We start from the raw sequence: 19,011 nt of genomic DNA on the forward strand, positions 1-19,011 counted from the left end.
ATTGATCTGAAACATATCTGTGCTTTGAGTCCCATGGAAGAAAAAAGTGTTTTACATATGTTAATGTATTGTATTATCTCGCCTCATTTGCTATCCCAGCGGCTTACTCGACCTGTCATCCATCTCCTGAGGAGAAGGGAGACACCTGCAGTATGCACTGAGGCAGGTATGTATAATGACATCGGTTTCCCTGCATTAGGATCAGGGCCGGTTTAAGGGGCCCTGTAGCAAACTATAGCATTGGGGCCCCCAGCGCAAAGCTTCCCCTCCCCCGCTATTACCCCTCTGCTCCCCGGGGCCCTGCAAGCAGCGATAAATACCTATTAGTCCAGGCGGGTGAGCGGACGGGCAGTGGCTGTACTCGGAGACCCGCTGGCTCCCTCCCACTCTATGACCCGGCGCGTCATTTGTAAACACGCCCCGAGTCTTAGAGTGAGAGGGAGACAGCGTGTCTCAGAGTACAGCCACTGCCCGCCCGCTCACCCACCGGTACTTAGGGCCCTTTTCCACTAGAGCGATTGTGATTGCTGAATCGCAAAATCGCAAATCGCTAGTGATTTTTAAATCGCTAGGGTTGTTACTTTATCATAGAAATCACGAGAAGTATTTTCCACTACAGTGATTCGATTTGAAAATCGCAAATCGCAATCGCATAACAGAATTAATGAAAAATCGCAATCGCAATCACTGGCGTTTGTGATTTGTGATTGCGATTGCTAGTGGAAAAGGGCCCTTATAGTTAATTATAGCAGCCATTATAACTGCAGGCAGAATGGAGCAGGGTCGGCGCTGCGGGGGCCTCAGCAGAGGTTGGGGCCCCAGGGCAAATGCCCCCTTTGCCTCTATGGTAGCGCCGACCCTGGATAGGATTATTGAGGGCAAGGCTGGAGGATTACTGGAAAGGCCACATAGGCCTGGGTCTTGGGCGGCTGCTACCAATTGGATGGTTAGACATGGAAGAGGAGTGGCTACATATGGAATAAATGTTAGAATGGAAAAGCTAGGCTGAAAATGGGAGCAACACATGGAAGAGGGGATCTGCTGTCCAAGAGAGCAGCAGTACATCATCAAGAGGAGCTGCTATACATAGAAAGAAAGCCACAAAGCAGTTTGGGGCCTCAAGTGTATATATCCAGCCTCGATTGGAGGTAGCATAGCTATACAAGGAAGTACAGGCAACAATTGGTGTGGGACATGACTATACAGGGAGGCTATGGAGAGGTCATGGTGGTCACTTTTTTACAACCCCCTTAGATGGGCCAAGGTGTCATAATAAAAGGGTGAGGGTTAAGTTGTGTGAGCGCTGTTAAACAGTGCAGGAGATTTGGGCGTAGCTAGCGCCACCATAGGCCGTAATAGGAATTACGGCTATAGCGAAGCACAGTGAGTAACTTTGGTGCCGTCAGAAGACAGAGCTTCACTACTTGCCGACTGCTCCACGCCAATTGGAGTAAGCAATGCGGCAGCACCAGGACCGCCCCATGCCGATTGGCGTGAACGGTCTTCTATGTGGCTAGCAGGAGATCGCGCGCATCTCCTGCTTGGGGGGGGCGGAGCTTCGCCCTGCCTTCAGTCTCCAAGAGGCGGTCGAAACTGCCGTCTAATTACGGCTGTCCCCCTAGCCCACAGGAGAGCGATTAGCTCTCATAGGCTAAAGCCTATGACAGCCAATCGCGTCGATGGCTTGCTGGGGGGAGGGAGGGTAATGTAAAAAAAATTAAAATATTTATTTTTTAAAATAAACAATGTGGGGGGGGGGGGGGGGGGGGGGCGATCAGACCCACACGAGAGAGCTCTGTTGGTGGGGGGGAAAGGGGGGGGGGCGGAAATCGCTTGTGTGCTGTGTTGTGCGGCCCTGCAGCTTGGCCTTAACCTGCAGTGGCCCAATTAACTAAAAATGGCCTGATCACTAAGGGAGGGGGGGGGGGGGGGGGGGGTTTAACACCGCGATCCTCAAGTGGTTAAGTTACTTTTTAAAAAACACTAATTCGGCCGCCAGCAATAGCTGGAAGCCGAATTACATAATTCCCCACCATCCACGTGGACCTGGAGGGGGGGAATAGTAATTAACCCCGCTGAGCCTTGTGCAGGAGCAGGGTAAGCCGTGTACCAGCTGTATCCTGCGCCCAAGTCTCCCGATGGCCATTTCATAGGTAGGCGAAGTTGTGCTTATGCCACCGCTGCAGCACGCTCAGTGAAGCCACTCATCAGAATGACTAACCAATGGTAAGGCTCAGGAGGCGGAGTTTTGTGATCTAGGAAGCTTACTAGATTGGCATAGGGCCATAGGCAGTGGACAGACAACCAAGGAGTGAAGCGGAAAAAGGGAGGAGGAGCAACAGGCCAAACATTGCATGTGGATTGTAATAGCAACCAACCTTATAAATAAAACACAACCATTTGCTACGTGTTTGATCAGGGTCAGACAAAAGGCATATTATTATTGTCTGGTCCCTTGGAGGTTACTATAAAGGGATTCTACTATAGCTGCATTTTACAATGTGCGTTTTTTTCAAATACACAACTTGCTGCATATGGGCGTTTTCCACTGGGAAACGTGATCGTGCTGCAATCGCGCAACCCACAATTTCCATTGGCCGCCTTGGCGCCAGGAAGCAATCGGGAACGGAGCGCAATCTCACTAAAGATCACGCAGGCTGGCGATTGTGTTTTGGTAAAAGCCAAAAGCCCATTAATAGAAAATGAGCAACATAATGTATATGTAATTCGCAGTGTTGTTGCAATCTGCATAAGGACTACGAAACGCTTTTTGACGCACATTTACATTTGTTTTTATTAAATATAACTATTTTTTATAGTTCACAAATGGAAAGTATTAAAAATACTAAACTCCCCCAAAACACAACGGAATAAAACAAAATGCACCTGAAAATATAGAAACGCAAAATCCAGAAAACAAAGATTGAATTACACCTGAAATTAATGGGATGTGTCTGATATATTTATTTCATTTTAAGCAATGCAGATTGCTTGGCTGTCCTGCTCTGCATCTAATGCCTGGTAAAAAACGTGCAATTTCTCATCACAGACGGGTCAATAATCAATCATTTCCAACAGGTCCTATAAGGTTACCGATTGATTGGTCTAATGAATTTAGTACAGAAGTGATCAGAGGTCCAGAAGTCAGAAATACAGAAGTGATTTTAATAAAATGTTCTACTGCACTTTAGTCCATGATTTGTTGAAAATAAAATAAAAATGCATAACACACATGCATACAAAAATAAAATCAACAAAAACGCAGCAAAAAATGAAAAACGCGCAGTGCAGAAACACATGGTTTTCTGTACTGCCCAGTGGGCTCCCAGCCTAAAGTGTACTCGAGGTGAACCTCAGGTCAAAAAAGTAAAGCTCTTACCTAAGAGCAACCTGTAGAGCATACATGTCAAACTCCAGCCCACAGGCCAAATCTGGCCCTTGGAGTCATTAAATTTGGTCCTCAAGTGGTTTCCCCACTTTGCATTATGTTTGGCCCACTCTAGACCCCCAGGAAAACTATATTGAAGGTGAAGTTCTAAAGCACCAGGGAAGCCATATGGGTTAGGTAGGGAGAAAGAACTAAACACTAGGGAACTGTATAGGGGAGGGTGGGGGTCTTTAGATACCAGGGAATTATATAGGGGAGGGAGAACCACTAGACACTAAGGAACTGTATAGGGGTTGGATGGGGGCCATTAGACACCTGGGAACTTTATTAGGGAGGGAGGTGACCTGTAGACATTGAGGTTGGCCCACAACTAGGTACCAGTGTACAGTTTCGGCCCACTTTGTATTTGAGTTTGACACCCCTGCTGTAGATGCTCCCCACACTCTCCTCTTAAATACCCACACACGTATGGTCGTACTCGCCCACGCATGAAGGGGAGCACTGTCGCGATTTGCAGGAGGTTCCCGGGCAGGAGTGGCGGAAGACAGTGTGGTGAGACTCAGGGGGAACCTGAGGCTTCCCTCTACTCAGGCATTTGATTTTTGAAGGTGCACCTCGGGTTCTTTTTCATTTTCAAGCCGAGACATCCACGGAGACCAAGTTGGAAGCGTGTCATTCAACTAAGCTAAAATACGCTCAGATATGACATTAGTTACATCATGGGATATTACTTTCAATAATAAGTATGTTCCCAGCAGTACGACTTTGTGACAAGTCTTAAAGGGAATATCCGAATTGCAAAAAAAAACCAAAAAAAAAAAAACCACCTACTTACTCGTGGCTTCCTCCAGCCTCTGGCAGCCGATTTGTCCCTCGCCGCATCTCCACTCCCAGCCAGTGGCCCGCGGTGCTCTCCGTTGGAGATGCCGACCTCGCCAGTTTGACATCTTCTGCACCTGTGCAGCTGTCAATCACTCGCACGTGGTTTGGAGAGTACTGGAGGAAGCCCCGGGTAAGTATGCGTTATTTTTTTCTGCAGCTCGAATATTACCTTGAGGCCTCTTTTCCACGAACTGTTGAGCTGTGTGCACAGCAAGCAGTTGCCAGGCAGCAGCAAGCAGTTGTGAGAGTTTGAGAGGCATTTCACTGCCTGTAAACAGTTCGTGGAGAAGAGGCCTTAAAGAGAACCCGAGGTGGGTTCTGACTTGAATATTAGGACACAGAGGCTGGTTCTGCATTTTATCACCAGCCTCTGTGTCCGTATAGCGTGCCCCCCCCTGCTGTCCCCCAATATAAAAAACCCCATGCTAGCAACATATAGTGTGCCTGGGGGCGCACTATACTGACAAAGAGGCTGGTGATAATATGCAGAACCAGCCTCTGTGTCCTAATATTCATGCCAGAAACCCACCTCAGGTTCTCTTTAAGGCAAAAGTCATATTGCAATAGTAAGTTTACATTGAGGCGTAATAGCCTCCAAATTGCCGCAGGACCTGCGTTTGCGTGAAAAAAAAATAAAACAACTCATCGCTCTGAGAGCTAACACATACAAACACGTTAGCCAAGTGCTTTTCCAGATGCTGTTGCTTATAAAAGAGCACTCTTGGTCAGGGGCGTAACAATAGACTCTGCAAGGGCTGCAGCCGCAGGGGGGCCCAGAAGCAGCAGGGAGCCCCATGTGGGGAGAAGTTTATTTTCCCTGTCCCGAGAGACTGACAACCAAGGGCACGAGAGAAAAAGCTTTCTGCTCTCTGCATGACTGCATCTGCTCAGCCACTGATAAGGAATCATACAACATTTTATAGACAAAGATTTTTAGACAGTCCCTATTCAGTGTTCATCAGGCTCTTGTGTACAGCGCCCAGCCCCCAACCTCTCTACCCCTCCCCAAGTTCTCTGCACTGTAGTGATGCTGGAGAAGTCTGCAGAGCCAGATCTGCTTCAAGTGTGCACTAGCCAATTGAATAACATTGGTTCTCAACTTACCTCTGCAGAAAGCGAGGGGGAGGGGGCCCCATCCGAAGTTTTGCAGGGGGGCCCGGTGATTTCTAGTTACGCTCCTGCTCTTAGTGTACACCAAACCCACTAGGAATCGCTGCACACAGTGCTGCTGCCATTTTAGAGCAATTGCGCTCATGTTTCCCAGTGTTTAGAAGCGCTTTACAGTAAATTGTACAGTGCTTCCGGTTAGCCATTCGCTGGTTTTATTTTTCAATAAACTTTATTATACTAAGGCCCGGTTCACACTTGCGGTTCTCTGCCAAATGGACCGGATGACCTGACCGGATCCGGATCGGCCCCTGGCAGCCGCCCGGTGCCTTCACCGCAACTCCGGTGGCTCCTGGTGTCCTTCGTTGACTTCCTGGTGTTCCGGGTCAGCTTCTTGTGCGCCCCAGCTTCACTTTACTTCCTGTCGGGGGAAGTTTAAACAGTAGAGGGCGCAGCTAAGGAAGCGACCATTTCTATAAACCTGCATTGAGGAGATTTGACTCCTTTAAGTAGGAACACAGTTGGGTCGAGTACATTTGAAATCAGCGCCGGTAGACTTGGGCGCAGGATACAGCCGGTATATGGTTGATCCTGCTTCTGCACAAGTCCGGCCCGTATTAATTACTATTCCCCCTCCAGGCCGCCATGGATAGGAGGGGAATGAAATAATTCGGCTTCCAGCGATTGCTGGAGGCCGAATTATTGTGTTTTTAAGCGACTTCGGTTCCGTCTTCTGACGGACCCGACGTTACTCACTGAGCGCCGCTATAGACTGATTCCCATTACAGTCTGTGGCGGCGCCCAAATCTAGCAGCGCTGAAAAGCACCACATGCATTTTTGATTTTCCTTTCAAATGTATTGTATACGAACTGCATGCATTTTTTGATTTTCCATAGAAAAGCATTGTATGCAGATCGCATATATTATGTGGGGGAAAAAAAAAAAAAAAGAAGAAACTGCAGTGCAATTTTAAGATGCACATAACATCACACTGGGAAACGCCCACCAATGCCAATTTTGTGCAGCCCGTAGACATACATTGTATGCAATTTTGCATGCATTTTCCGCTATACAGCATAACACATGCGATTCAAACAACTGTGCTCCCAACCTCTGAGCTGCTGCCATGCATACATGTAAATAAGGCGCCGGAAAATTTAGGTGCAGGATAAAGCTGAGAAACTGCTCATCCTGCTCCTGCAAAAGTCCCGGCGGCGTTAATTACTATTCCCCCTCCAGGCCGTCGTGGACTCAGGGGTTACACGTAATTTGGCTATTGTTGGCAGTCAAATTATGCAATTTTTAATCATAATTTGGGATTCATCTTTTGACTGCACCCAAGTTACTGAGCCCTGCTACAGCCGTAATTCACATTTAGGCCTGGTTCACACATGCGGTTTCTGCAAATACTGCCTGGTGGCACTGATCCATTCCAGTCCGTTCTGAGAACATCCGTTTGCCTTCCGGATCCGGTCAGTTCACGTTCAGTTTGCATCCGGATTTACTTCCGTTCTGCATGCGGATTTAGATCAGTTTCTGTTTTCAGAGGGGTCTGGAAAAGCGCTGGGGTCATTTTTTGGAGAGAGCCTGCTGTGTGGACCATAGATCCAGTGGTCTGCATGCCCCTTGTCCCGCAGGGCTGCGCCTGGACGGTCAGGGGTACTCTGGGAGAGGCTGGGGGCTGACCGGCGCTGGGCATGTGTTTCGCTGTCCACGTGTTTCGCTGTCCAGATGGCCGCTGTACCATAGAAACCCCACAGGAATTGGGGTAGGACGACCGGCTTTCATCCGGAAGTGTGCTGTGCACTTCCGTTTTTCATTGGTTCCTGTTGTGCTGGGTAATTTCTCCGGATCCGTTCCGGTGGCGGTGGACGGAGGTCCCGGTCAGGAAAACCAGCGCAGGTTGGAAAATTCCAGACCGCAGGCCGGACTGCAAAACGCATCCAGAGGAACGGACGAGTGCGTACGGATCCATTGATAAACATTGGACTCTTTCTCGTCCGTTCTGTTTCCGCAGTATGCGGTCCGCAAAATAACGCCAATGTGAACCGGGCCTAAGACCTATGGTGCCCACGGCTACATCCAAATTTTCAGCACCGTTTTTGCCGGTCTCGGCTGCTATACCCTCCTTTCTACCAAAGCAATCGTCCCCTCTGTCCCCAAAAATAAAAACACAAAACTGATGGACTGCAGCATTTCAGTGTGTTAACATCTTGGCAACCCCACAACCAACCCCTCCACCCAGCTTTTCACAAAACATGGCAGAACAACAGATTATAATGCTATAAAAGTAATTTATATACTGTTTCTTCCCCCAATCACTTGCATACTGATCCCTCTCACCTGCAGTGCTAGGCAGAGCAAACCACCTGCACATGAACCCTGCTATTAATACAGAACCTGCTATTAATACAGAACCTATTTACTGTCACTACTTCCATCCCCCAAATTTCTCATAAACACATTCAATAACTTTTCATGTCTTACCATCACTGTGATACCCTTTCAGGAGCTTGTGAGATGAGCTGACCCCCCCTCCTCCCAGGAGCGGATGGAACAGTCCCGGGGGAATCGGCCAAAAAGTAAAACTTTTGGAGGAAAGTGTAAGATTAGCTGCGCAGCGCAGCATGGAGTCTGTGCACGAGGATAGGCAGGAGCAGGACAGCTCCCGTCCATTGGGTAATATGCTATAAATGAATGTTTAATTGTCTCTTTATTCTGCTCTGCTGGGAGGCCCTGCTCATTGCAGAGATTATACAAATGCTGTTAATTTAATAATAGCCCTTTGAGGAATAGCCTATTAAAGCCTGCTGCAATTTCTCATTAATTCCCAATTGTGTGCAACGTTCAAGACTCCCAATTGATGTTCAATGTGTGCAGAGCCCCAATTAAAGGAGAATGAATAATGAGAGCATTATATGGGGGTCATTGTACCGTGCTGTTAGCCTTTGTCACTCACCTGGGGTTTGCCAGCTTGGTAGATGCTAATTATTGAAAATCTGACTTGGATCAATCATGTAGTGATCTAATTACAGTATAAATATATATTTTTTAAATTTTGCAGTGCCAAATCAGCAGGTCTTGTGTCTTATATTTAAAGGGAAAGCTTGTGTTTGGGATTGCGCTTTGTAATTATCGTACGGGGGCATTATACGGATCCCAAACGCTACAGTGCACACTCAAGCTATAAACGACCATAAGGGCTAGAACCCACTTTTTGGCAGCATTTTTGGATCATTGGCAACTCCCAAAAAATGGTGCAGAACCCACTAGTGCGATTGCGATTAGGCTTAATCGCTGGACATGCAGCATTTTTGGTGCTATGTAAAGAAGCACTGCAAAATCGATTTGATAAGCTATTTTGCAGTGATTTGGGGGCCGATGTGTTTTGAAGTCAATTATACTTACTGAGAGTCCTGAAAACAAAACAAAACGCTAACTGGGCGCACATCGCTTCAAATCTTAGCAAAACACAATCCCAATCGCCCTAGGAATGGGTGTACACGGTGTTGGCGCAATTTAACAGTACAACAGAGATTCCCAGTGGGTTCCAGCCCTGACACACTGCATGCAGTGCGTTACCGTACACTGACCAAATAGGGGGACACAAGAACAACCAATCATTATACTGGCCATGTAGGGGGGACACAGGAACAGCCAGTTATTACATTGACCACATAGGGGAAGACAGGCAGATAACATGGCAACAGCCAAACATTACACGGTACTTATCCGTTAGCCGGGCGCATCCTCTAGGTGGCGACAAAACTCCACCAGAGTTACATCTTTCCCTACTATCCATGTCGGCCTGGAGGGGGAATAGTAATTAGCGCCACCTAGAGGATGCGCCCGGCTAACGGATAAGTACCCATTACACTGACCACGTAGGGGGAGTACATTTGAAATCGGCGCCGGTAGACTTGGGCGCAGGATACAGCCGGTATATGGCTCATCCTGTTTTTTGCACAAGTCCGGGACGTTTTAATTACTATTCCCCCTCCAGGCCGCCATGGATAGTGGGGAAATGAAATAATTCAGCTTCCAGCGATTGCTAGAAGGCAAATTATTGTGTTTTTTAAGCAACTTCGGCTCCGTCTTCTGACGGAGCCGACGTTACTCACTGAGCGCCGCTATAGACTGATTCCCATTACAGTCTATGGCGGCCCTGGCTGCGCCCAAATCTAGCAGCGCTGAAAAGCACTGCTCCGCGTAGGGGAGCACAGCAACATCCAATTGCTTTTTCTGTGTCCCCCTGTATGGTCAGTGTAGTTACTGTGCCACACACCTTTAAACTGCCACGCACCTGCTGTGAATGTCGCTATAGGTGGTGCAGTGCTGTGCGTCGAGCCACGCTACAATGTGGCTGTTATGCTGCAACGCACCGCTGTGAACAGAGCCTTATAGAGAACCCGAGGTGGGTTCTAAGAATCCTATTAGCACACAGAGGCTTGGTCTGCATATAATGCCCAGCCTCTGTTGCTATACTGTCTCCCCCCAGGCCCCCCTGTGCTCTGCTGGCCCCCATAAATCAAACCGCCGTGCTAGTGACACACAGCAATAGCAGGCTGTTTACATCTACACTGTCACTCTCCACCGTTCCCCCGCCTCCTCTATATCGACGTTCCCCGCCTATGTCCCATCCCTCCCCGCTGATTGGAGGGAAGGGACGTAGGCGGGGAGCGGCTATACAGTGGAGGCAGAGGAGCGGTGGAGAGTGACAGTGTAGATGTAAACAGCCTGCTATCACTGCGTGTCGCTATCACGGCAATTGATTTATGGGGGCCAGCAGAACACGGGGGGCCTGGGGGGAGACAGTATAGCAACAGAGGCTGGGCATTATATGCAGACCCAGCCTCTATGTGCTAATAGGATTCTTAAAACCCACCTTGGGTTCTCTTTAAATCTGTGGAGCTAGTATGATTGAGTTGAACCAGTGTGAAAGTCCATAGGGAAAAATTCTTCAATTCCAACAACGTCTTTAACTTGAAGCATTCTAATTGGCCGAGTAGTGTGGGCGTATCATTACTACAACTTGGGGCTCTTGCACATCTACACTGGTTTCCTGCGTTTTGACGCAAAGTCAATACTTTGCGTTAACCAAGGTAAAATGAAAGTCTATAGACTTTCATTTTATCTTTCAAATCCAACGCTGCATTTTGGCACGTTGTGGCACCACGCAGCCGGGAGCTTTTGATCGTCCGGCGCCAGCGTTTTCCCATTGGGTGAATTAGAACTACCACCGCTAATCAGCGTCGCACTACAACATGCCCACGCCAATGCCGCAGATCTAACGCTTGCAGGAAATCGGCTCCTGCAAGCGCTCTGTGATGTGAAAGAGCTCTACGCTGGTACCTAGCAGTTCAAGAGGGTGCTGTCCACCCAATCACGTTAGCGGAAATTTCCTATGGACTTTCTCGCTGGCTCATCTCAGCCATACTAGCACCAAATCTGCATCAACTAGGAATTGTTTGCAACTTATTGACCATTCCTACGTGTCACATCCAGTAAACTGTAGGCTGGCTGGACTGTGCCTGCTGTAGCTGGTCCTGACTGAAGCAGAGCTGACTAGAGTGGGTACAGATTAGGAAACATTAATCCCTGCAGTCATGTGACCTCCATTTTACAGAAAAGGTGGGTACTTCAGGTACATTTAGTGCAAGTCATATTTCCTAGGGTCTTACTACCCAGGTGGAACATTACTGGCCGTTATTTTAGTTAGGGGACCCAGCAGGTAACCTCAGTTTCCTACAGGAACATTTGTCCAATCACAGCACCTTCTACAGCACAAAGCGTTGTGATTGGCTGAATAGTGTGGGCATAGTTTACTACAACCTATCTGAAACCTAGCATTTTGAATGGATGTTGTCCACCCAATCACAATATTAGAATTTGGCTATAAGGTCTCCTGCCGAGTCTAGCGCCCATTACTGGCCTCCCGAGAAGCCCTTTACAGTCTTCCATATTTGATGTCCTCCTGCACTTGCACCTCAAACATGCACAATGCCCACAATAGTGTACAATCCATAAAAAAAGTTATTCCACTTAAACAAAGTTAGATACACATGGGCATGTCACTGTGGGTTTTCCCCATTCTCAAGCTGGCTGCTACCACTGGAAATGAAAGGCATCCCTCTCTTCAAGCCACCACCTGATTCATGCACACTCACCTCTTCTCCTCAGGATTACCGCATGAGGTCTTCCCCAACAGGAAGAAGAGGCGGGTGCGCATGTATAAGGCAGTAGCCAGAGCTATTAGCAATGGCAGGGAGAGAGGGACGCATGGTATTGCACAGCACTGAAGCCGCATACACACTGTAGACCAGGAGTGTCAAACTCAAATACAAAGTGGGCCAAAATTGAGCTCTGGGCAACCTCAATGTCAAGTGGCCACCTCCCACACTTAAGTTCCCTGGTGTCTCATAGCCTCCTTCATCCTCTATACAGTTCCCTGGTGTCTAGTGGCCCTTCTCCCTCCCGTATACAGTTCCCTGGTGTCTAGTGGCCCTCCTCCCTCCCGTATACAGTTCCCTGGTATCTAGTGCTTTTTCATACGGGGAGTATGGCTTCCCTGGTGATCTAGGGCTTACCCTCCAGTATAGTCTCTCTGGTGTTCTTGAGTGGGCCAAACATAATGCAAAGTAGGCAAACTATCTGAGGTCCAAATCTGATGGCTCCAATGGCCAGATTTGGCCCACGGGTCAGAGTTTGACATGTTTGCTCTAGAGTCTGAATTCAGTCAGCCCTGGGGCCCACTGGGGATGTTCCTGCAGCAATCCCCAGTGTGATTTCTGATGCATTTTGTCCGGCGTTTGGAAGCACTGTGCAATCTACCATTATTTTTTATTATTTTTTAGTCCAGTAACCAGTGTAAATAAAGTTTTTCAAATACTTATCAAGCCCCCTGAGGTTAATTTCTGTGTAGCACCACCCCCAGCACTAGAGTTCATAGGCACTTCTCTATCTTCAATTAGAGAAGCACCGATGACCTCTTGTGCTAGGCTATGCACCAGAAGCCGGCTAGGCTATGCACCAGAAGCCGGACCTCGGCAAAACCGACAAGTAGTTTAAATGATTTTGCAGTGCTCCTATCTTTTGCATTGGAGCAGGACCCGTAATCGGGATTTAGCCAAATTGCAATCACGGGGTGTGGGTTTACCACCATTGACTTTCAGCGCAGCTGAAAGCACTCCGGTCTGGTGGGCTGACATACTCAAGGTAGCCATTTAAAGTCGACTTGGCTGAGATTCCAGCAGGGCTGTGAAGTCGGTTGGAGCAATTTTGGATACCTGAAGTCGGAGTCGGTGGCATCATAAATGTTGGCGTCGGATGATTTTTGTACCGACTCAACAGACCTGGATTCGGGCACCTGAACAGATGCCCCCTGACGTTGTTTAAAGCTCTATCTGACCATGAGCTGCACTGTTCTTCATCCTCCCCTCTCTATAGCACTAGGGTACATTGCTCAGCTGTAGTCTTATGGTAGATCACGTGCTTGGCGGTAATAGCGTGCAATAGCGGGACAAGTGATGGAACCCCTGCCCGATGTCTCCCCAAATGTTAATGTGGCATCCGGTGTCCATGCTTTAAAATCTCTCACCTTTCTGGTCCCCACAAGTGTCCAGCTGATGGTACTTTCCCATTCCTGTCCCATGTGGCCCCCACGTATAGCACTGTTGTGTGTGACGTCACACACGACCAGGAAAGAGATTTTAATGCACGTGCACTGTGATACCGTCCATAAGAAGGACCTCCTTGCTAACATAAAATATTGTATTCTAGCAAACTCCTCTTTAACCAACCACTCCCACCACCATCCATTAACCACCTTAATGTATAAAAAAAAATCCCCATCCATGTCTAACCAATTCTCTCCCAGCCCCAGTCCCCTACATACCAACATTTTTATTTAAAAAAGGCCTCAAAATACCAAAAGGTCTATCACTAGAATATTCTGTGACTAGCATTCTGACAGTCTTTGCCAGTGCCATACAGTGCCAGAATGAACAGATAAAGATTATCTCAGTTTAGGTAGTTTGGCATGTCTACATTTGGCACCCCATGCAAGCAAAGGAAGCTTTTGCAGCCAGCATGGTGTCCAAATGATTCACCCAGGTTTGTTGAGTCATTTCAAATCTCCAAAGATCTCCTAGGTTTTCCAGATTGGAGATGCCAAATCCAGCACTATGATGATCAGTCAATGCAAGTAACTCTTCCATGTTGTCTTCCCCTTGTTCAGTTCCCAATGAGGAGCCTTCCTTGCTGTGCACCGAGGAGGAGGGTGAGGAGGACATCCCGGAATATGACACGGTTATAGTTTCTGGAACCAGTGATGAACTGGAGACCCCTGACCCTGTGGAGTTCACCATCCACCCCCCAGAGAATCCCCCCGCCAGTTCCGGCCAGTGCCAGCTGAACTTGCTGGCAGTTTGTAGACCTCTGCAGAACCCTTCTGGAGGATGTTACAGCACTTACAGCACAGAACCCCACCAGGGTCCTGGATTCTTCACTGCCGGGGGCCAGTTCCAGCCCGTCAACCTAAAAATGTCAGAGTTCCAATCAGCAACAGCTGTGCCCCGGCGCTCTGCTCGATGTGCCACCTCCTGCAAAATGCCAGCCTTCATCTACGCAATGGGTCAAGGAGGGGATCAGCAGAGCATGAGGAGCCAGGCTGAACCACCAGAGGAGATAACCGCTCCAGTCCGGAAGAAGAGCCGCACTCTTTATAACCTTGGTGAGTGGTTTTGGGAAGGTTCTCATTTATCCAGGTCATGATGACTAAATACGATTTCCCATGCTAATTTTCACAGATTTGAAACTGAACCCATCACATTAGCTGTCAGCTAATTGACTAGCAGCTGGGGAGAAGGGGGGAGTTATTGCCTCAATTTTAGAGAAATTTGCATGCAAAGTTGGAATTAAAGGCCAACTGAAGCAAGAGGGATATGGAGGCTGCCATATGTATTTATTTTTAAATAGAACCAGTTGCCTGGCTGTCCTACTGGTCCTCTGCCTCTGATACATTTAGCCATAGACTCTGGTCAAGCATAGACAGATCCAGGTCTGTGGAGTCTGAACAATTTTGGGTACCTGGAGTCGTTGGTTTCATAACCTGAGGAGTTGATGGAGTTGGTTGATTTTTGTACCGATTTCACATCCCTGTCCAGTCCAGATCAGCTGTTTGTGACATTGTCAGATCTGACAAGATTAGCATCATGTTTCTGGTGTTATTCAGACACTGTTCCGCCAAATAGATCAGCAGGACAGCCAGACAACTGGTATTGTTTAAAATTAAATAATTATGGCAGCCTCCATATCTCTCTCAGGGCTGGTGCACACCAAGAGTGATTTTGAGCAGTTTTTAAAGGCTTTGTGGGGGAAAACCGCTTGGCTAATGTTAGTTAATGGGATGGTGCAAACCAGAGCGGCTCGTTTTTCCCCCAAACACAAACTCTGGTCCTGCAGTGGTTTTTAGATTTCTGAGGCGTTTCTGCCTCAATGTAAAGTATAGGAAAGTGGAAAACAGCTCTCAAAAACGCTAGATCAGAGCGGTTTTCCAGGCTTTTTTGTTATAAAAGCTGTTCAGTAACAGCTTTACTGTAACAAAATATAAAATCTGCTTCACAAAAACGCTCCAAAAAACGCTAGGCATGTTTTAGAAATTCTGTCTATACATGCCTAGAATCGCTCTGAAAACCTCTTTAAAAACCACTAGGGTTTGCGGATCTGCTAGAGGTTTTTGGTGTGCACCAGCCCTCACTTCAGTTGTCCTTTAGGCTACTTTCACAGTGGGATGTTGCGTTTTAATGCAATGTTAAAGTCGCATCGCAAACTAAGCAACGTCCCAAAAACTCACAACGCAACTTAATTGCTGTGCGTTAGTCCACGTTAAAACATTTTCTAACGTGCGACTTTAACGCCACACTGTGGAAGAGGCCTTAAAGAGACACTGAAGCGAAAAAAAAAATGATGATATTATGATTTGTATGTGTAGCACAGCTAAGAAATAAAACATTAAGATCAGATACATCAGTGTAATTGTTTCCAGTACAGGAAGAGTTGAGAAACTCCAGTTGTTATCTCTATGCAAACAAGCCATTAAGCTCTCCGACTAAGGGCTGGTTCAGACGGAGGTTTGCAGAGCGTTTACAGCCAGCGTTCAGGGCTTGGTGTTAAACGCTCCCATTCAAGTGAATGGGAGCGTTTGTACCAAGCTTTCAAGCGCGTTTACACAAACGCGGCGTTTGGGTCCCGATTTTCCCTGGCGTTCAAGGAGCCCCTGGAAGCTACATGTAGCTTTCAGGGGAGGTTAACCGCGACGGCTAATGTCCCTCTAGGGGAAGAAAAAACGCGACCGCATCCAAACGCACACGAACGCTGCTAAACGCGACGCCAACGAACGCAACGCCTCCAAACGTCCATCTGAACCAGCCCTAAGTTAGTTGTGGAGAGGGCTGTTATCTGACTTATTATCTCAACTGTTCCTGGACTATTTACTTTTCCTCTGAGGATATCTGAGGATAGTTCATTACTTCACAGACTGCTCTGAAAGACTCATTTTGAATGCTGAGTGTTGTGTAATCTGCACATAATATAGAATGATGCAATGTTAGAAAAAACACTGTATACCTGAAAATAAAAGTATGAGAATATTTTCTTTGCTGCTAATTTTCTAGACATTATTCATAGTACACAACCAATTCACTATATCATATTTTTTTTTTCGCTTCAGTGTCTCTTTAAGGCCTAGGGGCTCTTTTATATGGGCAGTGAAGTCACCGCCTGTCGGCTGCTCTCTTGCACCAGTTGGGCGCTTGTTAGGCTGTTTACAGCCGAAGTTGGCTGTTGGCGTTTCAATGATAGTCAATGGAAAACGCCAACTTCAGCGTTTTCAAAGCGTTTTCAAAGCGTTTTACAGCTAACTTGTTCACTTATTTTTATAGAAGAAAAAAAAAAGGATGTTTTCATATGAGCTGTAAAACTCTTTCAAAACGCTTTGAAAACGCTATGCATTGGCGTTAAGCAAAAGGCTGACTTTCAGCCTTTTCTACCGCAGCCTCTAGTGTGAAAGAGCCCTTAGTGCTCGGTACCAGGTGGACAGGCAGCACCCCTATGGAGATATGTCACGGTTCTCTGCCGCCGTGTAACACCACTACGTGTCAGCACTTAAAACCCATGGTGCTACAATCGCTGCCATTCTGCTGCATCTTAATTGCACCTGGATGAGGCTTGTGGGTGGCAGACAGGCGCTGAACTGCCCAACAAGCGCACAGTTCAGCCTCCCTTCTGAAAGAGGCCTAAGAGACCTTTGTATATATTGTTTTATCCCTTGGAGTGTCACATGCTCACACTCCATGCAAGTGAATAGAGTTTCCTCAGTCGAATTTTTGGGCCATCGCTGCACTGATTGTGTACTCTTTGTAAAATCATAATTCACCTTCCATAAATCACTTGATCTTAAAGGAAACCAGAGATGAATGCTTTTGCAAAACATAAACATATCCCCCAATAGATTTTCCAAAATAAATACTATACCTGGTATTTTCGCCACTCTGGTGTGCCGTTTTTTTTTTTTTTTGTTATTTTTTTTTTTAATTTTTTACTAAAACTCCATGCAAAACACAGTTCATCAGAAATTATTTAGTGGGCTGTGTGCAAAATGAAATCACCATTTCTAAAAACCTCTTATGACTAACAAATATAGATAAAAAAATGTTTTTCAGTATACCCTTACATTAGCAGCTCCTCCCATCTCATCACAGCTCTCTGTGATGCTGCAAATGTACAGAACAGGAAAACTGAGCCAGAAGGGGAGAGGCTTGGGCTTGAAAACACATCAGAGAAGACACTCAGCTATAATGATTCCTGAGCAAAGCCAGACTGAATGCTCAGTCAGAGATTTTATCAGGGCTGATAACAAGCAGGCTAAGCAGTGAAGGATGAAACAGAGCAGGGTAGGTGTTTTCTCTAATGTTCCCACTGATATATATGGTAAAATACATGAGGGTGCTTCGTCTCTGGTTCACTTTAAAGAAGCAAACTTATTTTAGAGAAATAGTACAAACTATGAGATAGAATGAAGGAGGAGTGAGGCCTGATTGAATACAAATCAGTCTTATTCAAAAGTACAAAACTTTATTCAAACATATGCTCATTATAAAAAACTTATTTTAGAGCAAACCTGTGAAGAAGAAAAGTTAGATAATTATGCTCCTTTCACACTGTACGGCCCTTTGCACACTCACATGCTGCGTCGCCCCGTGCTATGCTTTCCCGCCGTAAAAACTATGGAGACTTGCACTCTTCACACCATGCGACGGTGCGCCTACCTCCTGGATCATGCAGTAATGCAAGTCAATGGGTGGAGCAGTGACTGTGAAAGACGAGAGCGCGGTGTGAAGCGGACCAGCTGCAATCCCAGTGACTTACTTCCTGCCCAGCAAGTTCTGGCAAAGTTGCCATGTGCAGGAAGCGCACAGCAATTTTACTGGTACTAGCTGTAGGGGGAGCTGCGGCTGTTTTCCCATTAGTGGCATGTACATTACCGTGGTAACCCGCACGTTGCTATTTTAACATGCTTTACCCCATGCATTGGCATAGCAATGTGCATGGCATTAATGGGTTAAGTCAGTTATCCCCCTGCACCAGTAAGAGTGAAATTCCTGTGTGCTTCCTCCCTTACTTTAGTGCATCAGGTCCCATGTCACTTCAGGTACCCTTTAAATAGACACTGAAGCGAAAAATAATGATATAATGAATTGCATGTGTAGTACAGATAATTACTAGAACATTAGTAGCAAAGAAAATATTCTCATTTTTATTTTCAGCTATTTAGTGTTTTTTAATCACATTGCATCATTCTCTAATATTTTCAGTTTACATACTACTCAGCATTCTAAGTGATTTTACAAAGCAGGTCAGTGAACTTTTGAACTGGCCTCTGGAGAGAAAAAGAAAATACAGTGACTGATAGTTGAGATAACAAGCTTCAGAAGACAGAGCTCTCTGCGACTTTTAAAGTCGTGGAGCCCAATGGCTCTTTTGCATAAATAACTGGAGTTTCTTAACTCTCCCTGTACTGGAAACAATATTAGACTTATGTCTCTGCTCCTAATGTTTTATTTCTTAGCTGTACTACACATATAAATCATTATATCATAATTTTTTTTCCGTTTCAGTGTCTCTTTTAAGTTCAATATTACTTGTCTTATGTATGTTGTAGTACCAGTATTTTCACATAGGTGCTGAAAAGTCCTCCAGGGAAAAACTCAGGAGAAGAGTTAATTGAATCAGGGCCTTCATGTCTTTTCCAGACCAGCTGCAGGAACTGGAGCGCCTATTTGTGGAGGATCACTATCCGGACAGCGAGAAGAGGAAGGAAATCGCCGAGTTGATCGGAGTTACGCCACAGAGAATAATGGTGACTCTTGTCTTCATGTAAAATTCCACAATCTTTATACAAATCTCTATGGCAGCACAGTTGCACAGTGATTAGCACTCTCGCCTTGCAGTGCTGGGTCACTGGTTCGAATCCCAGCCAGAGCACTATCTGCATGGAGTTTTTATATTCTCCTTGTGTCTGCGTGGGTTTCCTCCGGGTACTCCAGTTTCCTCCCACATCCCAAAACATACAGAT

General features: G+C 46.6%; 1 protein-coding gene across 2 annotated transcripts in view; it reads left to right on the forward strand.

The window, feature by feature from the left end:
- The first annotated feature begins 7,984 nt into the window (after positions 1-7,984).
- Positions 7,985-19,011, forward strand: part of LOC137533987 (homeobox protein NOBOX-like) — a 36,065-nt gene continuing 25,038 nt past the window's right edge. For both annotated transcript variants that reach the window (XM_068255314.1, XM_068255315.1), the window contains exons 1-3: positions 7,985-8,057; positions 13,615-14,109; positions 18,689-18,795. In XM_068255314.1, the coding sequence (XP_068111415.1) occupies positions 8,006-8,057; positions 13,615-14,109; positions 18,689-18,795 (654 nt within the window). In that variant the 5' untranslated portion in view covers positions 7,985-8,005. The remainder of the gene's footprint in view (positions 8,058-13,614; positions 14,110-18,688; positions 18,796-19,011) is intronic.

This window comes from Hyperolius riggenbachi, chromosome 10 (assembly GCF_040937935.1).
Source record: "Hyperolius riggenbachi isolate aHypRig1 chromosome 10, aHypRig1.pri, whole genome shotgun sequence".
NCBI lineage: Eukaryota > Metazoa > Chordata > Amphibia > Anura > Hyperoliidae > Hyperolius > Hyperolius riggenbachi.